At 36.2% G+C, this 17,813-nt stretch overlaps 1 protein-coding gene across 3 annotated transcripts in view; it reads left to right on the forward strand.

Moving 5' to 3' along the window:
* The window catches only part of SMC5 (structural maintenance of chromosomes 5), a 79,727-nt gene that overhangs the window by 16,885 nt on the left and 45,029 nt on the right, over positions 1-17,813 (forward strand). For 2 of the 3 annotated variants that reach the window (XM_016214246.2, XM_016214245.2), the window contains exons 4-8: positions 9,675-9,837; positions 12,428-12,562; positions 13,840-13,980; positions 15,383-15,544; positions 16,343-16,414. In XM_016214246.2, coding sequence (XP_016069732.2) covers positions 9,675-9,837; positions 12,428-12,562; positions 13,840-13,980; positions 15,383-15,544; positions 16,343-16,414 — 673 coding nt within the window. Of the gene's footprint in view, positions 1-9,674; positions 9,838-11,568; positions 11,731-12,427; positions 12,563-13,839; positions 13,981-15,382; positions 15,545-16,342; positions 16,415-17,813 lie in introns of those variants that run through there. The other variant, XM_087822700.1, reaches the window with a different exon arrangement.

Here is a 17,813-nt window from a genome sequence, read left to right on the forward strand (position 1 = left end):
AGCTAGCTTATAGGGCCTTGTAGGCCAATGTAATGCCTTCGCATTTGTTTTGAATAAGGTGAAGCCACCAGGATTTGAGGAGAGGAGTGGTATTTAGGTTGCTGTGTAAAAAATAGACTGTAAGAGAACAGAGGCAAAGGCGAGGATATCAGTTAAATAACTAAGGTAATAACCCTAAGAGAGATGAAGATAGCTTGGGATTTGCTCACAAATTGAATATAGGGTGTAGAAGAAAGAGGCATCAAGGACTGTGAAGTATCTGGCATCCTTAAGTGTGAAGTTTCTGTTAACTGAGGTAAAGAAACTTGTACAGGAGGTTTTGGAGTAAGAGCAGTAGTTCATTTTAGAGTAAATTATATGTTGAATTAAGATGCTACCACTTATAAAATGCACGTTTCGATTAAACTATAGCATTGAGAGTTTAAAATGTACATCCCAGTTTCAGGAACATTAAGATGTAAACCAACAACAAAAACAAATGCTTTTCAGAATTAATAGAGCACTGAGTAAAGTTTGAGGTGCCTAGTCAGTATTGAGGTAGAAATGTTGAATGGGCAATTAGAATATATACAATAGTCGTTACTGGAAAAGTCTGGGCTGAAGATCATATATTTGGGGAGTTATCAGTAGAATGGATGAAATCACCAAAGGAGAAGATACAGATGAAGGAAAGAAGTCCAAGAACTAAACCCTGTTGCACTGCAGCATTTAGAGGCTGAACATAGGAAAAACTAGAAAAAGGATACTGCGAAGAATTTGCGAGTGAGTCAAAAGAAGATATCTGGAATGTAATGCTTTGAATGGTGTGAGGAGGGGCCAGTAATCTTCTGATGCTGCTGATATGTCAGGTAAAGTGAGGACAAAGCTTAGATTTAGTCATCATTGACCTTGACAAGGTTTGGAGGAGATGGTGCTTTTATTTACTCTTACTGAATGTTTAGGAAGGCCTGTTGAGAATATTTATAAGCTGAGAACTGAATGATAAAAATGAACCAACCATGAGAAGAACTGGAATTAGAGTATTCTGGGCAGAGGGAATAGTTTGTGCAAAGATCTAAGGTGGCTTTAAGTTTTTTTCTGAGGAACAGAAAAGTGGTAGTGTGGCTGGAATAAAATGACATACTTGTTGTATGATTTTATTAAATACCATTTATTTGGTTGGGGATAGTCCCTTCTGTTCAATTAATTTCCTGGTGTTCACCCAGTTTTGCATTCTTAGATTAAATGCAATGGTCATAATTTTTTTGATGCATTGCTAGATTTGGTTTTCTACGATTTTATTTAGGGTTTGTACATCTGTATTTTGTTTGTGAAATATTTGTTTGAATGCTTGGTTAAACTTATTGATAAAATCATCTGGGTCTACGGTTGTTTGTTTTTAAATTTTTAATGATTTAATGGTAATTGGATTAATTTTTCTATTGAATCATTGTGGTAATTTATACTTTCCTAAAAAAATTTTTATTTTCCCAAGTTTTTAATTTTATTGGCCTAAAAACATCTTATGTACATTTATTATATTTCTATTATATAATGTTGTATCATATTTATATTATGTGTTTTCTGTAGTTGCATTTCCCCTTTTCATTTTTTTATTTGAAAAAGTTGATTTGTCAGTTTTACTAGTCTTTTCCAATGTATTAACGTTTTCAATTGTTGTTTCTGTCTTATATAATTGTTTTCTATTTCATTAATTTCTATTATCATCTTTACTAATAATTCTTTAAACATTTGGTTTCTTCTTTTTCTAATTTCTTGAAATGGTTATTTATTGTACTAATTTTCAGTCTTCTGTTTTCCCTAACAGAAATAGTCAAGGTTAAAATTTCCCTCTCGGTATCTAGTTCCATCTCTCAAATACATTTTTAAATGAAAGTTAAGTGTATTGGGCTCACTGCAACAAGGGAGGAGATATTCTAGAGAAACCCAGGGCATCCTAGTGCTAGGAGTTGAGAGGTGCTTCTTAGAAGATCTGGGCTTGTGCTGGCGAGACTAAGAAAGGGTTGGGGAAGCAGGGGCAGTTCTGGATTGCATTCTGTTAAAGGAGGGGGTGGGCAATTTGATGATCAGGTCTCTTTATAATTTGATAGTTTATTATTAATTCATTATTGCTTAGTTTTATCCATAATGATCTAGCAGGCAGGAAGATGAAAGTGGGTCTAGACCCAGAATTAATATGGGAGCAGCAGTCACTCCTGTTAGTTGGAAAGGGAAATGTTTAGTCCCATTTTTGGTTTCAAAGTGGCCTCCTCTCTGTCTTGTTAAAACATGGATGGATGTGGAGGGTCCTTGTAGCACATTGTTTCTATTCTGTGGGCATTGTCTTTGTTCAGTTGAGTACATCATAGTCTGGCTGCCAGCAGGGCTGGTTTTCGTTGTTGTATTTTCTTTTCATTTTTTCACACACCAGGAAACTTTGGTAATGTCTTTCAGGTCTCTGTATACCTTGACGCTGGCTGCATGGTGTTGTGCTTCTGATTTCCCACAAGTAGTGTGCATGGATTCCTTTCACCTCCTGTGCTTCTGATTTCCCACAAGTGGTGTGCATGGATTCCTTTCACCTCCTGTGCTTCTGATTTTCCACAAGTAGTGTGCATGGATTCCTTTCAGCACTGACATCCTTGGTATCATCAAGGTTCATTGAGAGGTCATTGCAGTGCCCTGAGACCTTCAGTAGCTGCCTCATCTGGTGTTACCTATCTCAGTGTTAACAAGGGAGAGAAATAAAGCACAGTTTTATCCATTTTAAACATGAGACATTGCCCCCTGCCTCAATTGCCTTGAGCAATTCAGAGATTCCCAGGTACCAGGAGGACAAAGGCACAATTCTGTTTGCCATTCTACAGGAATACTACAAGTAGTAAATGACCATTAGACCATTTTCCCAGTGCTGTTCTATACAGGACCATATCATCAGAGTTTGGTCAAATACTAACAATGAAAATGTACATTTGATGCTTTTTGGAAAGAAATTCATGCATTGCATTGAGTTGAACCAAGGTGTATGAAATAATAGCAGCTATTATTTTTAAGACTATTTAAATGTGTCAAATGCTTTGCCTATTTATTTCACTTAGTCCATGCAGCCACACTGAGATAGTTATCATTATCCTCATTTTATAAAGGAAGAAGTTGTGGCTCAGAGATTTGAAGTCACTTGCTCTAGCCCTCTCAGCCAGTGAGTGACAAAGCAAGATTCACAGCCAGGCCTGTCTGACTCTAAGCCCATTACTCTCTGGCAAGCCAGAGAAATTAGGTACTTCAGCCTTCAGAGGTATCCCACTGTGGATGTCAGTGCCAGGGGAGCCTGGGACATACTTTGAGCCCCTCTGGGCCTGGCCACTTTTAACTAGAAGTTTGTACTCAGCCACTGTGAGTGATGGCCACCTCAGTGGCCCAGGAAGAAACCCATCCCTAGACAAAGCCCTGGTCCCTCATGTCTCAGCTTCCCGCATAGCCCCTGCTTCCTGGTAGTTAAGCTCAGAAATAGTGTATGAATATAAACTCAGGCATCCTTACCCAAAGAAAGGAGTGGTCACATGATGTCAAGCGTGAAAATCTGGGCCAATTTGAGGTAACCAAGGGTACTTCGGAAAGGCTAAAATGTTTTTCTTCACCCAAGAATCCTCTAGGTCAGGATTTTTTTCACACACTGAGCTGGATCCTACATGGCTTCTCTATGGCTTGGTGATATCATCAGGACAACATCTGAGAAATCTGCCTTCATGAGACTCCCTCCTGCCTCTTACACAGGTCTTGTAATTGTTCCATTACTAGGTCCTCTTGGTGTGTTGGTCATGCCCTGGCCACCACCTTCATGCCACTTAGAAGAACTCCCATCCCTGAGATTCTTAAGGATAGGTGAAGTTGTGGTAGGAAGAGCTGGAGAAGAGACTCATGAGGGAGAGTGGAGGTCAGCCTACCCACTCACACATCCAAATGACCAATTCAAGACATTCAGAGCATGGTATGTCAGGTATGGATTTACTCACATATGTACCCATACACAGGCTTTGTGCCAGGTCTTGTGGTTAGACTGCAACACATTCAAAATTCATCCTGTGTATTAATTGGCTAGGGCTGCCACAGGACCACAGAGTGGTTCAAATAACAGAAATTTATTTTCTCTCAATTCTGGAGGTTCGAGTCCAAGATCAAGGTGCCAACAGGGTTGACTTCTGATGTTAGCTGTGTATTTGTCATATATGGCCTTTATTATGTTAAGGTATGTTCCTGCTATTTCCATTTTGCTGAAAGTTTTTATAAATCTATGTAGGATTTTGTCAAATGCTTTTTTCCATTTATTGTTATAATCAACTTATTTTTATTCATTTTATTTATGTGTATCACATTAAAATTGAATTGCAGATACTGATCCAGCCTTGCATCCAGGGAATAAATTTTACTGACCATGGTGTATGATCTTTTTAATCTATTGCTGAATTCAGTTTGCTGATATTTTGTTATGGATTTTTATATCTTTGTTCGTCAGGGATATTGACCTGTACTTTTCTTTTTTTGTAGTGTCTTTGTCTGGTTTTGGTATCACGGTAACGCTGGCCGTGTAAAATGAGTTTGGGAGCCTTCCCTTCTCATCAAATTTTTGGAATTGTTTGAGAAGGATAGATAGATATTCATTCTTCTTTGAATATTTGGTAAAATTCACCTGAGAGCCATCTGGTTCAGGGCTTTTCTTTTGTTGTTGGAGTTTTTTGATTACTGATTTAGTGGTAATGAACTCTGTTTTTCTTTTTCTTGGAATAATTTTATCTTTCCTTCAATTTCAGTGATATCTTTGCTGAGTGGAGTAATCTTGGTTGTAGGTCTTACCTTTTTATCACTTTGAATATTTCATGTCACTCCCTTCTATCCTACAGTGTCTGTTGAAAAATCAACTGAGTGTGGCTCAACTGTTGAGCATCAACCTATGATCCAGGAGGTCGAGGTTCAATACCTGGTCAAGGCATATGCCTGGGTTGCAGGCTCAGTCCCCAGTAGGGGATGTGCAGGAGGCAGCTGATCAATGACTCTCTCAGCATTGATGTTTCTGTCTCTCTCTCTCTTTCCCTCTCCCTTCCTTTCTCTCAAACGAATAAAGAAATATTTTTTTTAAATGTTTAAGATGGTAAATTTTTAAAAAAAAATCATTTGATAGTCTTACGTGAGCTCCCTTATATATAACTAACTTCTCATGATAGTTTTAAGATTGTCTTCAATTTGGGGGATTTTAATTGTGTGTCTTGGTGTGGACTTCTAAGTTGGGTTCTTCTTGTTTGGGACTCTCTGATTCCTGGACCTGTACGTCTGTTTCCTTTGCCAGGTTAGGGAAGTTTTCCATCGTTATTTGTTCAAATAGGTTATCAATCCCTTGCTCTCACTTATCTCCTTCTGGTTCTCCTCTGATGTGAATGCTGTTTACATTTGATATCCCAGAGGTCCTTTAAACTGTCCTCATTTTTAAAAATTATTTTATCTTTTTGCTGTTCTGGTTAGGTGTTTTCTGCTACCTTGTCTTTCAGATCCCTGACTCAGTCCTCTGCTTCATCTAATCTGCTGTTGATTCCCCCTAATGTATTCTTAATGGCTTCTGTATCTTTGTTGAGGTTCTCACTGTGTTCATCTTTTCTTCCCCTAAGCTTATTGAGCATCCTTATAACCAGTTCTTGTTTTTTTAACTCTATCGGGTAGATTGCTTGTTTCCATTTCATTTAGTTCTCTTTCTGGAGTTTTGTCCTGTTCTTTCATCTGGGATATGTTTCTTTGTCTCCTCATTTTGGCTGACTCCCTGTGTTTGTATGTATTAGGTAGATCTACATCTAGTCTTGGCAGAGTGGCCTTATGTTGTAGGTGTCCTATGAAGTCCAGAGGCACAGTCTCCCAGTTCATCTGAGCTCGTTGCTCCAGGAGTATCCTTTGTGTAGTTATGTGTGCCTTCCTGTTGTAGTTGAGCCTTGATTGCTGTTGGCACATCAGTGGGTGGGATTGACCTTCATGTTGACTGGCTATGAGGGTTCTCCATGACTATAATAGACAAGCTGTTGTGTGGGGGTTGACCCAGTGGAGTGGGAGTTGCTTTAGTGGGCTTCTGGTGCCAGCTGAATCCACCCTTCAGGTGTTGTTTATGGAGCTTGTTGGATGTGCTCTGGTGTTGTGTGAAGCCAGCCACTGGGTTTGTTGGTTCTAGAGGCTCTTGGGAGGGGGTTTGGTATAGGCTTTGGTCAGCTGTCTTTTGTGCCTGGCTTGGGGTTGCCTAGTGGGAGCTACAAAGTAATCTGTGGTTAGTTGCCACGTGTTCTGGTCTTGGAGGCACTTGGGAGAAACTATGCTGCCACCAAACCGGCTGCCACTAGTGCCATGCTTGGGACCCTTTGGTAGGCACCACCATGTGTGCTGAAGCCAGCTGTTTCTAGTAGAAGCTATGTTCCAGGCAAATACAGGCCACAGCTATTCCAGTGTTTTGGTTACCTGGTGGGAGTTAAGTTGAGACCAGGTGCTGCCTGTTTGGGGTTTTGGGGCCTTTGAGAGATATTAGGAAAGTCTTTAGCACTAGTCAAGGTCTGCTACTTGGGTAGAAAAGCTGTTGGAAGTGGCTTGGGCCTGTGTTTGAGTTGGGCGTGGTCTTAGGGGACACCAGGCAGGGAAACCGGTGTTAAACCAGGTTAAAGGAGATCACAGATTTGGCACCTCCCTGTGCTTGCTGGCTAGGTGGGGAAGGGGTCAAAAAGGAGTAAATGGCGCCTGCCAGCACTTACATCCCAGGAAAGAGATGCCCTCACCCCCACCCCCAGCCCTTACCCTGAAGCCAGTCAATTTTGTTTCTCCCCTTATGTCCCTGGTGCTCTTCAAGCTGCTGCTCCTGCACTGGAGTGCAGAGCAAGTCTGTGAGAGAGCAAGTCCATTCTCAGGCCCCTCAAGAGGAAGGCCTGGGACTCCAGTAGACCTCTGTCTCACTGAGATGCAATCCATGCAGGTTTTCAAGCTAGCTGTTATGGGGACTTCTTTTCCTGGCACTGGTGCCCCAGGCTGGGGACCTGAGTGTGGAACTGGGACCCTATGTGCTCCTCAGGGGGAACCTCTGCAGCCAAGATATCCCTCCTGATAATTAATTGCCACACCATGGGCCTGGGACCTGCCCATTCCATGTCTCCATCCCTCCTCTCTTTGTGTCATCTTCTTTATATCCTTCATTATCAGACTTCTGTTCAGCCAGTTTTCAGGCTGTTTTCAATGATGGTTGTTTGTTAATTTTGATGTGGTCATGGGAGGAAGTGAGCACAGCTTTTGTCTACTCTGCCATCTTGACTGGAAGTCCCTTAACAGAAATACTTTAATTAAAGTCTATCATTAATTAAATATCTTTATCTTCCTACTGAATAAGACTGTGAAGTACTTTTATTTTAATAACATTTTCTGTGAACTTATATGCTATTTTAATTCTGTCTTATTTATTAAACCCTTCAAAGAGATAACTATTATTAGTTTATATTGTCTATGTTTGTTTAGAATCACCCCACACATTTCTCTTTACCTTGCTTTTCATTGCATTTTTGTTCTTCCCTTTGGGATCTCTTTCTGCTAGAGGACATTCTTTAAAGTTTCCTTTAATGAGGGTCTTCTAGTGGAACACTTAGTTTTTGTCTGAAAATAGTGTTATTTTGCTCTATCTTGAAAGCTGTGTTTGCTAGATATAAAATTTACATTGATGGGTTCTTTCTCAGCACATGCAAAGTATAATTTTACTGTCCTTTGATGTGAACCTAATCAGTTCTTTGATAGTAATTCTCTTTTTGTCAAGAAGCTTTTGAAATTATATCTGGTTTTGGTGTTTTATAGTTTTACATTATATATTTAGGTGTGGGTTTATTTTTTATTTTGTTTGGGATTTAATGAGCTGCTTCAGTCTATGATTCGGAAAATTCATCTATTTATTAAATCCTGAAATATTGCCTATGACCCATTCTGTCTCCCTCACATCTAGAACTCTTATTAAACATATGTTACCTTTTCTTATTCAGTCATCCATGTCTCTTAACATCCTTCATAATTTTCTTCTTCTTATGTCACTTTGTGACATTCTGGGTCCATTTCTCTTTGGGTTTGTTGTTTTCAGATCTTCTTGTTTACTTATATTTTCAATCTTTTCATAAAATATAGTAAACCTGTGTATTTTATTTTGGAGTCCATTAATTCCAATATGATTCTACTTTCTTTTATACCTGCTCTTTCTTATTTTTGATGCTTTGGGGGGGATATATGTGTGTGTTTTGCCATGAGTCAGTGAGATGCTCCTTTATTTTTGAACAAGTTAATTCTTTGAGGATACAGATAGATTTTTATTTATTAACTTCTGTCACAAACCATTGGACACTTTGAATCCAGGGTCACAATATACAGAATTCTCAGTTTGAGGGTTTTTTGAACCTCAGGTATGTCATTTAACTTCAAGATGCATCTTTGTTTGAGACTGACTTGTTAATAAGTCTTGGGAGAGGTTTTGTTTTTGTTTCACAGTTCAAGCCATAGTTGAAGACAGGCATTTTACCTTGCTCCCAGTGAGGTGATGATGGTGATGGAGTATTTCTAGTTTGCCCGTACACTGAGGGTATATCACCTTTTGGGGATGGTTTCTACTAGACTGTCAACCTTTGTAGCTCTGGGCTGTGTCTGCAACACCCCTTTCCTGTGAGATGATGAAAATGAATGCACAAGATTACCTGGTTTGCCAAATGCCCTTAGAGTGAAAACCCACTTCATTTTTTCACTCCTGGGTTCCTACTTGGGATTTTGACCAGAATTCCTTTCTTTCATGTTAACTCATAAATGCATTTATGAAAATGTTTTAGTCTTTTATCTATCAATTTTTGTTGTTTGTTACAAGATGATTTTTAAAAGGCTACTTTATTAGTCATTCTGCTGGAATTGAAAGTTTAAAACTACATATTTTCAAGTCCTAAAATTTTACTCTTTGGAGTGTTCTGATTATAAGTTATTGTCATATAGCTATTGGATACCAATAATTTATCTTTCTATCACATGCTGTTGATTCCCAGTGAAGAAGATGGATGAGTAGATGGGAGGTGTGGAGCAATAGTACTCCTAAAAGCAAGAAATAAGTAAATACCCTTCTTTCAGATTCTTTATCACTTAATGTCCCTGTATAGCCATGTGATGTAGTCCCCTCTGAATTCATAGTGGAGTACATGATGAAGAGAAGCCATGGACAGGCCAGTTTTGATGTCTGGAAATGCATACACAAGAGTTGGTTTCATTCATATATTTTCCAAATAGAGGAATTTTCAAGGTTTAACTTTTACATGCTTTTATATACCAACCCATTTTGAATTGCAGTCAGTGCATCTGATTCGAGAATAGCATAATGATTAAAGGATAAATAACTCCAGATATGTGAATCTTCTGGTAGTGTTTGGGAATTAGTATTGGCATTTATTTCAATTTTATTTTAAGTTTAAATAATTTTGAATGTTGAAAGATTATTAAATCATGTGTTAATACTAATAAAATGTGAAAGTTTTCTTCTTTAGAGGGGTCAAAATATCAAACAGAGTAAAAATTATAATCTATCCAGTGACCTTTGGTGAAGGAGAATTTTGGAAATATTATTTCTGAAATAATGTATTTTGGATATAAAGATTTTAAAATTATTTTTTAACTAGGTTCAGGAGTTCTGGAAATCTTGTAATTACTCGTGAGATTGATGTGGCAAAAAATCAGTCCTTTTGGTTCATCAACAAAAAATCGACAACGCAGAAAGTAGTAGAAGAGCAAGTTGCAGCCTTAAATATTCAAGTGGGCAATCTTTGCCAGTTTCTACCTCAGGTATGAGAGAATTAAATGTAAAGATGGGAAAGCTTTGTATATAATGTTTCCTCTTTATGCTATATAAGAATGTAAATACTTTTTCAGGGATATTGTCAAGATTACATTTAAACTGAGCATAGCAGTCAATACTAACAGTTCTTTGTAGAAAAAGTTAGCATATCTCTTAGAGCAGTGATTGTCAACCTTTTTCATCTCATGGTACACATAAACTAATTACTAAAATTCTGCAGCATACCAAAAAATATATTTTTTGCCTATCTGACAACAAAAATAGGTATAATTTTGATTCATTGACAACAGATGGTTATTGTTGTGTCAGCTGTTGTCATTTTTTTATTTGACAATCTAAGGGAAGAGGTAAGTGCCCCTGGCTAAATAGTCAGATATTACATGTTTAAAAATTCTTGACAGCAGACCAGTGTGCCTCTTGGGGCACACTGGCTGAAAATCTCTGTCTTAAAGTATAATCTTGTTAATTTCTAGTAATTTGGAAAATTACGATTCATAAAAAGTCTAAGTTATAGAGTATTGTACAGGAAATAAAGTTGTATTATTTTCAAGTACAGAGAGTAGCTTGAATTGCTGTGGGCTTGCATTTGTTGTAGGCTCTTAAAATTTTATTAAAAAACAACTTAGTCATTGGTTTTGTATAAAATATTTGATATACTAAAACTCATAAGTCTTTAGGCATGCCTTGTAACACCTTTGTATATTTTGTTTAGTAAAAATAAAACATTCTGCTAATGCATGTTAAGTGTTAGATGCCTTTTAAATTTGTCTTTGCTGCCTAGTAACAGTAACTGAATTATAGTTCGTTATTTTCTTCAGAAACAATGACTTGATTACTTGTTTATGTCAAATAAAAATTAAAATTTGAAAGCATTTATCTGCTGATATCAGATGATTTCCAGAAGTAGATGTTCAAAACTGCCTCTTCTTTTTTTAACTTCTAACATTCCAATTGATGGGAATGATCATTTTGATCCAGAGGACTATTTTTTCTTTTATCCCAAACTGTTTATCATATGTATATAAACCTTTCAACCTGGAAATACTGACATAGAATTTTTTTTAATTTTATTGAATTTATTGGGGTGACATTGGTTAATAAAATAGTGTAGGTTTTAGGGGGTACAATTCTATACTGCATCATCTGTATATTATATTGTGTGTGCACAACCCTAAGTCAAGTCTCCTTCCATCACCATTTATCCCCCCCTTTACCCTCTTCTTCTCCTCCCACCCCCATTTTCCTCTGGTAATCACCAAATCACCCTACTGTTGTGTGTGTCTTTGAATTTGGGTTTTTTGTTTGTTTGTTTCTGCTTAGTCCCTTCAACTTTTTCACCCAGCTTTTCAACTCCCCTCCCCTTTGACAGCTGTCCAATCTATTCCCTGTGTCTATGAGTCTATTTCTATTTTGTTTGTTTATTTTGTCCTTTAGATTCCACATATAAGTGAAATCATATGGTACTTGTCTTTCTCTGTCTGGCTTATTTTGCTTAGCATAATAATCTCCAGGTACATACATTTCTTCTTTTTCATGGCCGAGTAGTATTCCATTGTGTAAACGTACTACACCTTTTTTATCTACTCATCTACTGATGGGTACTTGGGCTGCTTCCAAATGTTATCTGTTGTAAATAATGCTGCAGTGAATGTAAGTGTGCATATATACTTTCAAATTAGTGTTTCAGGTTTCTTCAGATATATTCCCAGAAGTGTCAAAAGGCAGTTTCATTTTTAATTTTTTGTGGTAGCTCCATACTGCTTTCCACAGTGGCTGCACCAAGCTGCATTCTCATCAACAGTGCAAGAGGGTTCCCTTTTCTCCACATCTTCACCAACACTTGTTGATTTATTGACGTTAGCCATTCTGACAGATTTGAGGTGATTATCTCATTGTAGTTTTAATTTGCATTTCTCTGATGATTAGTGATGTTGAGTATCTTTTCATATGTCTATTGGTCAACTGTACGTCCTCTTTGGAGAAGTGTCTATTCATGTCCTTTGTTTGTTTTTTGGTGTTGAGTTTTGTAAGTTCTTTATAAATTTTGGATTTTAAGCCCTTATCAGATACATCATTGGCGAATATGTCCTCCCATTCAGTGGGTTGTCTTTTCATTTTGTTGATGGTTTCCTTTGCTGTGCAAAAACTTTTTAGTTTGATATAGTCCCATTTGTTTTCTTTTTTCTTTTGTTTCCCTTGCCGGAGAGGAGATATATCAGAAAAAAATGTTACTACAAGAAATGTCCGAGATTTTATTGCCTGTGTTTTCTTCTAGGATTTTTATGGTTTTGAGTCTTAACATTTAAGTTTTTAATCCATTTTGAGTTTATTCTTGTGTAGGGTGTAAGAAAGTGTTCACACAGAAGTTTTTTAAAGGTTCTCAAAAAGATGATAGTTTATACCCTAAATTTATTTATTTTGAAGAATAATATAATGAAAGGACCAGGGATATTAAGATCATATCTCAAAATAAAGATTTTTTCTTTTATTTTGACAGGTGTGATCATTAAGTGAAAATATATTTTGAAGATATTTGTAAATGATAATAGTTGCTGATATTTAAGTTTTGTGCTCTAGGATAAAGTTGGAGAATTTGCAAAACTCAGTAAAATTGAACTACTTGAAGCTACTGAGAAGTCAATTGGTCCTCCAGAAATGCATAGATACCACTGTGAACTCAAAAACTTCAGGGAGAAAGAAAAACAACTAGAGGTATTTATAAATGGACAACTCATTTTTATTGTCCCTCATTGATTTCTATGTCTCAAAATGTGAAAAATTCTCATTCGTTGAGTAAATTCATATATTTGTGATTTTTTTCATGGCGGATTATATTGCTAACATTAAATTAGGTGACAAAAAGTGAGAATAGATTTGATAAATGTAAAGTTTGAAAAATTTGACTATTATTTTATCAGATATATGTAATTGAATGTCTAAGGAACTAATAATAGTATTACAAAGTATTTTTTTCCCTCAGAAGTTTCAGTATGATTCTTTCACTCATTTAATATTTATTAAATACCTACTATGTGCCAGGAATTGTGTAAGGCTTTGGGTAGTGCAGCGGATACCATGCAGCTTTTAGTATAGTGTCTGTTGAACCAGTTCTGATATTTTCTTCAGTTGCATGAGGGTAGCCTTTGTAAGAAAACTATACATTTAGTAGCAGTGCTGAGTTTTTATTTTCACCTTTAATAAAACATAAATTAAAATGCCTTTTTTTGCAGTGTTTGTAAAGGTGTTTCATTTAATGAATCACTTTTCAGGGCCCAGAAACTAAAATAATTTAGTAAATTTTTGTAATTAGAAACCTTGTAAATGCTTTTTCTTGTTCCACAATTGTCTATACTTTATAATATGTGTTTTGTTATAATTTAATATTATTTTTATTATTACACTTATTCAGAGTAATTATTTCATCTTACTTCAGATACTGTCTGTCAGTCCTTTTACCTTTCTCAGCATCAATCTAATATTCCCATCTGAAACACTCACTGAAACTACTTGCTGTCTTGTGAAAGAAAAAAGTATATATTCTACTAAATTCTAAGTACATCTTTGTATTTGTTATTTTGCAGTGTAAAGGCTAAATTTTAGCTTTCCTTCATCTCACTTCCAAGTCCTTAAGTCATGGGTATTCATAACATTAATATTTTCATTTGTATATCACATTACAGCTTTTGAGCTTTTACCTATAGTAAGTGGACTGCTTTTACCCTTGAAATGAATGAAGCAGTTAACTTTCTTCTCTTTAGGCAAGAAGAGTCTAGTCTCAGTGATGTGGCAGCACTTCCTTGCAGTCACACTACTAATAAATTATAGAGACTTGACCAGAACTTACATGTGCATGTTAGTTTTACATAGTTTTTAAGAACTTCTGTGGAATTCTTTACTGTAAAATTTTGTTAGCATTGTATGTTTTTTATTAAAAATTTGACCTGTCTTTTTTCAGTTAAACTAATTGTTTAAACAAATATTTATTTTAGACCTCATGCAAAGAGAAAACGGAATATCTAGAGAAAATGATTCAGAGGAATGAAAGATATAAACAAGATGTGGAGAGGTTCTATGAACGTAAGCGACATTTAGATTTGATTGAGATGCTTGAAGCTAAAAGGCCATGGGTGGTAAGTTCTTAATTATTAGAGGCAAAAATAGTGATTCTTGAAGTAGCAGAAAAGTTACAAAAAGGGACTAAAATGTTTTATATAGTATATATAATAAAATTTTTCTGTCTCTCTGTGTTATTATATAGTTATGTGCTATGTTATTAATGTAATTACAAGTAACAGTTTATTAAGTCTAAGGTCTCAAATCTGGGATTTCTTTTTTTAAAATATATCTTTATTGATTTCAGGGGGGGGGGAGAGAAAGAAACATCAGTGATGAGTCTTTGATCAGCTGCCTCCTGCACGCCCCCAACTGGGGATTGAGCCCATAGCCAGGGCATGTGCCCTGACTGGGAATTGAACCTCAATCTCCTGGATCCTGGGTCAATGCTCAACCCCTGAACCACACCCAGCCAGGCTCAAATCTGGGATTTCTTCCAGATTTTTGTCCTTAACAGATAGTTTGTTTTATAAAATGTTAATGATAAAAAATGTTTACACAAGTAAAAATTAAAGTTTTGAGTGTCTTCAGATCACTGATAATTTACTTGGAGTGTGCCACTAATATCAAATTCAGCCATAGAACACACAGCTGAAGGATATTAACTGTAAGCTATACACATGCTTCATAAGTTTACTGAGGCTACTGTTTCTTATCACTGTGTATATTTTATTATTTATAACTACAGTTTGAGCTAAAGGTTCAGTTCCCTCAATGCATTCCTTTACAAATGCATTGAAACAGAATAAGAAAGTTTTACAGTGTTTGTTCCAAGGTTAGCATGGAAATAATTGTTACTAAATTGGAAAAATATGTGCCTCTATTTTTGTTCCTCCCATGGCCTGCCCCTACTTCACCCTACCCTGTCTCATAATTCCATTATTAAATTTTTTCCTTTCTTTAGCTCATTTTGATTACATTTTTCTACATCCATTATTAGTCTTTCACTTTATCTTTGTTTTATGAAGTCTTTGTTTTCTCTTTTACTTTCTAATATTGATACCAGTTTTCTTTTATTCATTTTCCTTTTGTCTTATACTTTTAAAAAATTTTTATTTTTCCTGAGTTTCTTTTGCTTCTTTATACATTTCTGTATCCCTTCTTTTTTGAGAGATTAGAGGAGAACCCCATTTTAGTAGCCATTAGGATGTAAGTTTCAGAAATAGGAGGAGCTAGATACCAGAGTCCAGACTATTGATGGAGATAAGTGTTGAGTGAGTTTCCAGACTTAGTAAGTCATCATGTTGGTATTCACCATTTCTGAAGTTGTTTCAGAGGGCAAATGTTACATTAGTAGACCTACCAAATGGATATAAAACAGTCTTTTCATAGACTTAGTTTCTGCTTCTACCTTGATTTCAGTATATATGTTAGTTTAAGCTAGTAGTTCATTAACTTCTGGTTTTTACTAATTGCAAGGAATATGAAAATGTTCGTCAGGAATATGAAGAAGTAAAACTAGCTCGTGACCGAGTGAAGGATGAAGTAAGAAAACTTAAAGACGGGCAGATTCCTATGACGCAACGGATTGAAGAGCGAGAAACACAGCGCCACCATTTGGAGGCTCAAATCAAAGCGAAGGTACTTCTCTGCGTCCATTTTGAACTTCCTGTGTTTTATTTTAGCACATGCAAAAAATATTTCGCCAAGTCTTTTAAAGTATTTTGTAGATTTATTTGTAGCTTTGGTTCCTTACGTTTTTTAACTAGAAAATCTACCACTATAGGGCTTTCAGGGTTCTGATCATCACTGTTGGAAGGTTGCTACTTTATAGAAATATCAAGATCTAAAAAGAGGAAAACAAAATGTGATTAAGTGCAAGAGGATTCAGAGTAGTATTCCTAGAAACAATGAACTCCTTTTGTGAATTTATTGTATTGACTTTGTAATTATATACTCTTTTTGAGGAGGGTGATGTAGAAAACTTGATGTTTCTTAGAATAAATAGTATAATGGCATTTGGGTAATATTACCTATATTTTGAAAATATAAGTAAAATTTTGGTGGTCATGGCTTTCATTCTTTAGGGAGATTTTGGAGTCAGAGATTATTTTGAGAATCGTTTAAACTATGGACCCTGCTATCCTATAGGATTGTTTTTAAGATCAGATGAAAGAACATGAGAAAATAAATGTAAAGAGATTAAAAAACATATCTGCATATTGCTACCATTGTTTTTAATATCAATAGGAATAACCTATAGATTTACAACTAATGTGGTATTTTTTGGTGATAATTATGTATTTGGTTTGAAAGAAATCATGGAAAAGCATGGTGGGTTAACTTACATAACAGCTTAATATATTTGGATGGGTGGAGCACATAATTCACTTGCTTGAGATTTTAACTAATTTCCCCCCTTCTGGTTCAATCTTACAGGCAACAGATATTAAGGAGACATCTCAAAAGTGCAAACAAAAGCAAGATGTTATAGAAAGGAAAGATAAACATGTAAGATTTTGTATTGAAATTTTTATTATGCTAATTTTCCCTAACGTTTGTGTTCACATCTGGATTTTGGGAGCACCTTCTGTTTGGGAATTGTCTAAGAGCCTCCTCATTCTCTATTTCTTATCATAATCTATGAGGAAAACTAATATCTAGAAGTATAACAGTCACATGGGGTAATTAGGAAAATTGCTCAAAACTACTTATAGATATGCATTATGATCTTTGTAGCTGGGTGGCTGTAGTTTGTGGGGTTTTTTAAATAGGGTAATAATAAAATTGGATTCAGTTACCTTAATAGCAGAAATTAAATGATAAGGAATTCTGTTTATGTCAAGAGTAGGGCATTAAAAAGCTGATTAAAAATTCTTTTTCATGGGTGGAGGTTGATGGCAAAATTATTTTAGGATGATTGGGCAAGAAAGTAGGGTTTTTGGCTAACAGATCCCCAAAGGTATGTGGAGTTATATTTTCTAGGACCATTCAGAAACTAAATTTTGAATTATCTGTCTTAGGGGTAGATATACAACTAGGAGCATTCCTTTGAAGCATTACATTATTCTCCCAGTTTTCAGCCTCACCCCTTTTTCTGTGCTTTTATCTTCAATTCCTAGACTGCTTTCATTTGTTTCTCTAGAGAATAAACCTCAAATTTTCATGGCAGAAGTTTGGCTACTAGTGTTAATGTGCTCAAGGTATGTGTATAGATGGGCTGTTACGGACATTGGGTAGGAGGTAGAGCTGGAGTAACTCTCTTCTTTGTGATGGACATTCCCTAGTTCTAAGAGTCTGGGATTTTTTTTAAAAATATGTCTTTATTGATTTCAGAGAGAGAAAGGGAGGGGGGGAAGAGAGGTAGAAACATCGATGATGAGAGTCATTGATCTGAAGCCTCCTGCACGGCCCCCACTGGGGATCGAGCTGGCAACCTGGGCATGTGCCCTGGGAATTGAACCACCATCTCCTGGATCATAGGCCGGTGCTCAACTGCTGAGTTATGCCAGCTGGGCTCTTTTTAGAATTGTCAGTTCTTTTATTGTCCCTTTCTCTTTCACTTTTTTTTTTTTAAATAGCATTATATTAGTTTTGGTATACAACATAATGATTTGATATTTGTACATGTGAAATGGTCACCACAGTAAGTCTAGTTAACATCTCTCACCATACATAGTTACAAATTTTTTTAACTGGATGTTTGTACCTTCTGTCCCCTGTCACCCATTTCACCCATCCACCAACCTCCCACTTCTGGCAGCTACCAATCTGTTCTCTGTATCTATGAACTTAGTGCACTTAGAATAGCCCTCAGGTTTCATCCATGTTGTTGCAAGTGACAGTACTTACTTCTTTTTTATGGCTGTATAATACTCCATTGTGTATGTATCACTTTTTTTTTTTTTAT

This window comes from Miniopterus natalensis, chromosome 12 (assembly GCF_054644295.1).
Source record: "Miniopterus natalensis isolate mMinNat1 chromosome 12, mMinNat1.hap1, whole genome shotgun sequence".
Classification (NCBI taxonomy): domain Eukaryota; kingdom Metazoa; phylum Chordata; class Mammalia; order Chiroptera; family Miniopteridae; genus Miniopterus; species Miniopterus natalensis.